This window comes from Oncorhynchus mykiss, chromosome 11 (genome assembly GCF_057628025.1).
Source record: "Oncorhynchus mykiss isolate SJ-2025 chromosome 11, ASM5762802v1, whole genome shotgun sequence".
Lineage (NCBI taxonomy): Eukaryota > Metazoa > Chordata > Actinopteri > Salmoniformes > Salmonidae > Oncorhynchus > Oncorhynchus mykiss.
Window position 1 is genome coordinate 58552433 of NC_143032.1, and position 7408 is coordinate 58559840.

Genomic DNA, 7408 nt, shown 5'->3' on the forward strand with positions numbered 1-7408 from the left:
ACTCCTCAGTAAAAGGCACATGACAGCCAGCTTCATCACTAAGTTAAGGATCCTGGGACTAAACACCTCCCTCTGCAACTGGATCCTGGACTTCCTGGCGGGCCGCCCCCTAGGTGATGAGGGTAGGTAGCAACACATCTGCCACGCTGATCCTCAACACTGGAGCCCCACAGGGGTGCGTGCTCAGTCCCCTCCTGTACTCCCTGTTCACCCATGACTGCATGGCCAGGCACGACTCCAACACCATCATTACATTTGCAGACGACACAACAGTGGTAGGACTGAGGCTTCTCGTGACAAATAAACTTTGATTTGAGCTTGGAGTTTTCCAAATGGCACCTAAAAGGACTCAGACCATGAGAAACAAGATTCTCTGGTCTGATGAAACCCCTATTTGGCCTGAATGCAAAGCGCCACATCTGGAGGAAACCAGGCACAACTCATCACCTGGCCTATACCATCCCGATGGGGAAGCATGGTGGTGGCAGCATCATCATCATGCTGCTGTGATGTTTTTCAGCAGCAGGGACTGGGAGACTAGTCAGGATCGAAGGAAAGACGAATGTAGCAAAGTACAGAGAGATCCTTGATGAAAACCTGCTCCTGAGCACTCAGGACCTCAGACTGGGGCGAAGGTTCACCTTCCAACAAGACAACCACTCTAAGCACACAGCCAAGACAATGCAGGCGTGGATTCTGGACAAGTCTCTGAATGTCCTTGAGGGGCCCAGCTAGAGTCCGGACTTGAGCCCGATCGAACATCTCTGGAGAGACCTGAAAATAGCTGTGCAGCAACACTACCCGTCCAACCTGACAGAGCTTGAGAGGATTTGCAGAGAAGAATGGGAAAAACTCCCCAAATACAGGTGTGCCAAGCTTGTAGCGTCATACCCAAAGAAGGCTTGAGGCTGTAATCTTGACAAACAATAGGGACATTCCATCAAATTAGGCAAGACTTGGAGTCTTTTTACAAAAGAGCTAATGCTAGCATGCATCTTGACAGTGCAACAGAGCCAATTAATATTCTGATCTAGGCTAGTCCTATATTTGGAATATTACAGTAAGTACACTCATCAATTTCACAAAGGTACCAAATGTATTAAAAAAGACCCAGTAAAAACAATGAGAACAGGGATGTCAGAGATACTTATACAGTCACTAGTAGCTGGCTTTTGAGGAGGCAGGATCTGTGTGTTTTGTAGGAATGACAAAGACAATGCAAGATGCTCATCAACATCCTGTGATTAAAAAGAACATACAAAGCTCAAAAAGGTAAGGTGAACCGCGGTGCACTGGGATATGGCCCGTGACTTGAATGAGCAAAGGCGGTGAGGGAGGAGTGGCCTTCGCAAATTGAACAGTAATCTGCGTCTCTGGGTCATGTGTCAATAAAGCAGCATGATGCATCGTTCAGAAACAGACACCTTTTTTTCATAAAATACACTCCCCTACATATTTTTTTGGACAGTGAAGCTAAAACTTAGAATTTGTCTCTATACTCCAGCATTTTATATTTAAGATACATTTTGTATATGGAGGTGACAGTACAGAATGTCACCTTTTATTTTAGGGTATTTTCCCACGTCTGTTTGACCATTTAGAAATGAATGCACTTTATGCATCTAGTCCCCCAATTTGAAGGTGTAATAAGTATTTGGACTTATTCCCTTAATGTTCGTCAAAAGTTTAGTATTTGGTGTATTGGTCCCATATTCCATGCACGCAATGACTACATCAATCTTGTGACTACAAACTTGTTGGATGCATTTACAGATTTGTTTTGTGTTGGATTATGTTGTGCCCAATATAAATAATAATAATTAATAAATGTAATTTGTATGGTGGTTTTCCTTACAAAGCTCTACCGAGGAAAAACAAATTAGATATAATAAAAACAACATACATTTAGGGGAAAGGGGATACCTAGTCAGCTGTCCAACTGAAAGTATTCAACTGAAATGTGTCTTCCGCATTTAACCCCTCTGAATCAGAGGTGCGAGGGGCTGCTTTAGTCGACATCCATGTCGACGGTGCCTGGGGCAATGTGGGCTGGGTACCTGCCTTGCTCAGGGGCAGAACAGATTTTCACCTTGTCAGCTCAGGGATTCGATCCAACAACCTTCCGGTTACTGGCCCAACACTCTAGGCTACCTGCTGCCCCGTCAGGTATAATAGCAATAGTGGGCTAGGTGCTAAATACATTTTAGACTAGGACTATGAAATAGAGCATGTAGAAGTGGGTTTTAAGGACCGTTTTAAAAGTTATGAGTGATGGAACGGCTCTCCATAGGCGAGGGGGCAAGGGAGCAGAAGGCTTGGTCACCCATCGTTCGGAGACACGTCTTGGGAATTTGAAGCAAAGAGGAAGTAGTACTCTCTAAGCAAGCAGCGTGATGTCCTTTACAGTGGTGCCTAGTGACTCAGATCTACAGTTGTGCTGAGCTCAATGCTGGGGTCGCTGTTGACCATGTTTTAGGGGTCGAAGGTAGTCCTCAGCCTGAAACTTACTCCTCAGCCTGAAGTGTCCCCATATCCGCACGCAAATGGCTAGCTTTTTTTGACAATACATTATTTATCATTAATTTCTATTAGGGACAACATAATCCAGAATAACCTGAACAAACTGCAAATGCATCCAACAAGTTTGTAGAGTCACAAGCTTGATGTAGTCATCACGTGCTAGGAATATGGGACCAAATACTTAACTTTGAAATAAATGTGATACACTAAGTGAATTTGTCCAAATACTTATGACACCTTCAAATATAGGGAAGTACACTATGTTTTATTGGGAAGGCAAACAAGGCATTTTTATCAAAAGCAATCACATTTGCATGTGAAAACACAGAATCCTAGTCATTATTCCACACGCTTAACCTGTGCCATTTTTGTTTCGAGACGACTTCGCTGTCAGCCAAAACGGGGCACCTGGCTCACGCAGCCCGATTCCAAAACGAATGCAATCAACGCTGACCTGGTTCACCCGGGGCACTAATCGAATCCCCCTCAATGTCCCAACCAACACTGACAAATGCACACACCCATATCAGTCAGTGACCAGAAACAAGAGGCTAACCACCAGAACACTCCCAATCTAATCTGAAAGATAATGTATGGTGTGGAGCAGGTGCTAACATTAAGTGATAGGCCTCACCACTCCCTGTTGACTTCCCCCATGTAGCAAATTACATTTATACCCTCATTTTATTTTATTTTTTATTTTACCTTTATTTAACTAGGCAAGTCAGTTAAGAACACATTCTTATTTTCAATGATGGCCTAGGAACAGTGGGTTAACTGCCTGTTCAGGGGCAGAACGACAGATTTGTACCTTGTCAGCTCGGGGGTTTGAACTTGCAACCTTTCGGTTACTAGTCCAACGCTCTAACCACTAGGCTACCCTGCCCCCCCCCCCCATCAGAAACTCATATGTTTGGTTCCCTCTCCATTTGTCATCGAGAGCTGAGACTTTGAATGTGATATGTCTGATCAGCCTTAAAATGAAAACGTTGTTCCTCCTAGCCTTGAGCAAAGGGGGTTAGAAAAGTTAGCCTATAATGTTCGCAATTCATGATGAGGTGAGATTCCAATTCCATGTTCCTCACACCCGCGCCCACACCCTAGATCCCTTTCAGGATCTCTTTCAGGATGCAGGCTGACCAGTTTTTAGATTTCCATCATTCTTATCAGTCTGGTAGATACATTCCAAATGAATCCTGACACCAGCAGTGACAGTACAGCTGTCTGAGGAGCTCACAGCTGATACAGTTGTAGACCATGCCCCAATGCATTGGGTTGGAAACAAGCTTACCCTGAAATGGCCTCAATTCTATGGTATCTTGCTAGCCTAGCTGTTTTTGTTTGCAAATTGTGAAATAAATTGACGTAGATACATTCTTGGGGTTATCAAGAATTCAGTTATCAGAATTTAACAGTATGCCTGACCATAGGATGGAGGTCATGTCAGGGTAAGCTTGTTTCCAACCCAAAGCAAGAGCATTATTGTCACTAGCGATAGATATGGCAATTTAGTGATAAATTAGCTTGCCTGGGATGTAATTAATGAAAAAGCAGATCAATTACTCTAACGTTCCCTCACCTTCAGCAACAGTTTCATCAACGGTCACTTGATACCGTCCAATGGTGAATACCCGTCCAATGAAACTGCCACCGCTGCTGCCGGACCCAGTGCCTCCTCCACCCGCTCCAGAACCAGGCCCGGAACTCACAAGTTCCCGGCGTGAATCGAAGAACTTCTTCATTTCCCGGTGATGTTTGCCAAGTGTCGAGTGGTTTGCAATCAATACCTATTCACAATAACGCGTAGATGTTGTTTACTATCAGCTTTGGATAATTGAATGACCGTAGCCACCTTAGGCTAACTAAAGCTATCCTCTTGAAGAGCCTGCTCGTTCGATTTCCAAGCGCAACTAGTTACCAATGTTTCGACTGTCATAATAGCAAGCTAGTTAAATAGTTAACTAGCTATCAACACACGAGATGACACGGTTAATCGATTTATAAATTTCTAGTTAATGTTTGCCAACCAATTAGCTAATGATATCAACAACAAACAAAAAAAACCTATCTGGCTTTGAAAATTGGGTTGACAGCCTGCTAAGTTACTAGCTTCTATTTACACACATCTCCACCCATTTTTCAGCGTAAAGGCATTTATTTCACTAGTTTATCGAGAGCTCTTTCTTGGTGTTAACTCCTGAATCTCCTCCCTGGTTTATATTCGATAATTAGCTGCCTATCTAGCTACTTTGGTGTTCTAGCTACTAGCTAGTAATTCATTGCCCGATTTGCTCCCGTAGTACAACAACTTGGTGCAATCAGCGTCTCGTCAGCGACACTAAAAAAGTACTTCCGGGTCACGGAATTTCGGTAAGTTTTCTAAATAAAAGTCCCCCACGTAATAGTAGAAAAGTGTCATTAGCCTGTATTTATTCATGTTATATGAACAATAATTGTCTAAACATGAACAATGATTCATATTTGTTCGTATTTAAGTGACATAATGACATTTTCATTACATTTGGGTTTTAAACTTGTCCCAAGGTCAAATAAATGCCCCTAATGCAAATCCCTGTATATGAAATAGATAGGTGCCAAATAAAAGTATTGTAGAGAATAGCCAGTAGGGTCTGTAGAATGTACAGTGAGCTCCAAAAGTATTGGGACAGTGACACATTTTTGTTGTTTTGGCTCTGTACTCCAGCACTTTGGATTTGAAGTGATACAATGACCATAATTAAAGTTAAAGTACGGACTGCAGCTTTATTTTGAGGGTATTTTCCTCATATTGTGTGAACCGTTTAGAAATTACAGCATTCTAGGGGACCAAATTCTAGGGGACCAAAAGTATCGGGAGAAATGAACTTTTATGTGTATTAAAGTAGTCAAACGTTTATTGTGTGGTCCCATATTCCTAGAACGCAATGACTACGTCAAGCTTGCAACTCTACAAACTTGTTGGATGCACTTGCTATTTGTTTTGGTTGTGTTTCACATATTTTTTTGCTGGACCTTTGGGAAAACCTGCTGCAAACAACCTAGATAATCATAGTGGTGATGAGCCGTCTGCGCTCCTTTACATATTTAAAATCAGGCAATTGCCAGCCAAGTGCCATAAAATGCATTAGGTCAATCGCTTGGCCACACAAATACACTTTTTTAGGCAGTATCCTAAAATCATGTTGCCATAGGTTTATATCACCCCAATTATGCATACCCTTCCAAAGATTTTCTTAAATCTACCTTGGTAACCAACACAATAGCAATCAATCAAAAGTTTTGCCTCTTTGGTCTGAAAGAAGTCATTCACTTATGCACTGTCAAATGCAAGGAATGTGATTCCTCTCAACATAAAGACATTCATTCCTAAGCCAACTCAGAGGAAAATGTCTTAACAAGCTGAGGATTTTGATGCAATAAGCAATGGAAATTGGTTCAGTGATAAGATAATTGATGTGTACATTGATCTTGTAAAGTCTCATTTGGACGATCACTTTGTGTTGATGTGCCCCACTTCTTTTGTTAACCTTCACACTCCTGGGCCAGACTACACTCAATCATATGACCTACTGAAGAGATGAGTCTTCAGTAAAAACGTAAAGGATGAGGCTGAGTCTGCGTCTCTCACATGGGCAAACAGCCTCCAGCAGCCATTCTAAGACATATAGATGTTTCCCCTTAAACCACTCTAGTGTTGCTTTAGCAGTATGCTTAGGGTCACTGTCCTTCTGGAAGGTGAACCTCCATCCCAGTCTCAAATCTCTGGAAGACTGAAACAGGTTTCCCTCAAGAATTTCCCTGTATTTAGCTCCATCCATCATTCCTTCAATTCTGACCAGTTTCTCAGTCCCTGTCGATGAAAAACATCCCCACAGCATGATGCTTCCCCCACCATGTTTCACTGTGGGGATGGTGTTCTCGGGGTGATGAGAGGTGTTGGGTTTGTGCCAGACATAGCGTTTTTAGTCTTCAATTTTAGTCTCATCTGATCAGAGGACCTTCTTCCAAATGTTTGGGGAGTCTCTCACATGCCTTTTGGCAAACACCAAACGTGTTTGCTTATTTTTTTCTTTAAGCAATGGCTTTTTTTCTGGCCTCTCTTCCGTAAAGCCCAGCTCTGTGGAGTGTACGGCTTAAAGTGGTCATATGGACAGATACTCCAATCTCCGCTGTGCAGCTTTGCAGCTCCTTCAGGGTTATCTTTGGTCTCTTTGTTGCCTCTCTGATTAATGCCCTCCTTGCCTGGTCCGTGAGTTTTGGTGGGCAGCCCTCTCTTGGCAAGTTTGTTGTGGTGCCATATTCTTTCCATTTTTTAATAATGGATTTAATGGTGCTCCGTGGGATGTTCAAAGTTACAATCTTTTTTTATAACCCAACCCTGATCTGTACTTCTCCACAACTTTGTCCCTGACCTATTTGGAGAGCTCCTTGGTCTTCATCGTGCCGCTTGCTTGGTGGTGCCGCTTAGTGGTGTTGCAGACTCTGGGGCCTTTCAGAACAGGTGTATACTGAGATCATGTGACACTTAGATTGCACACAGGTGGACTTTATTTAACTAATTATGTGACTTCTGAAGGTAATTGGTTGCACCAGATCTTATTTAGGGGCTTCCTAGCAAAGGGGATGAATACATATGCACGCACCACTTTTCAGTTTTTAAAATTAAATTTTTTAAAACAAGTAATTTCTAAAAATTGACTTCACCAATTTGGACTATTTTGTGTATGTCCATTACATGAAACACAAATAAAAATCCATTTAAATTACAGGTTATAATGCAACAAAATAGGTAAAACAAATAATTTTGCAAGGCACTGTATGTGCTCGCAATAGGATAACATTGAGTGTTAAAATAATGGACTCCTTAAACCAGTATGAGAAGGAACTG

At 42.3% G+C, this 7408-nt stretch overlaps 1 protein-coding gene across 31 annotated transcripts in view; it reads right to left on the reverse strand.

Moving 5' to 3' along the window:
• The window catches only part of LOC110536022 (AP2-associated protein kinase 1), a 51652-nt gene extending 44757 nt beyond the window's left edge, over positions 1-6895 (reverse strand). For all 31 annotated transcript variants that reach the window (XR_016484595.1, XR_016484594.1, XM_021621520.3 and 28 more), the window contains exon 1: positions 4100-6895. Coding sequence is in view for 29 of the 31 variants with exons in the window: in XM_021621520.3 (XP_021477195.3) it covers positions 4100-4262 (163 nt within the window). In the remaining 2 variants the exon portion in view is untranslated. The remainder of the gene's footprint in view (positions 1-4099) is intronic.
• Between the last annotated feature and the right edge of the window lie 513 nt (positions 6896-7408).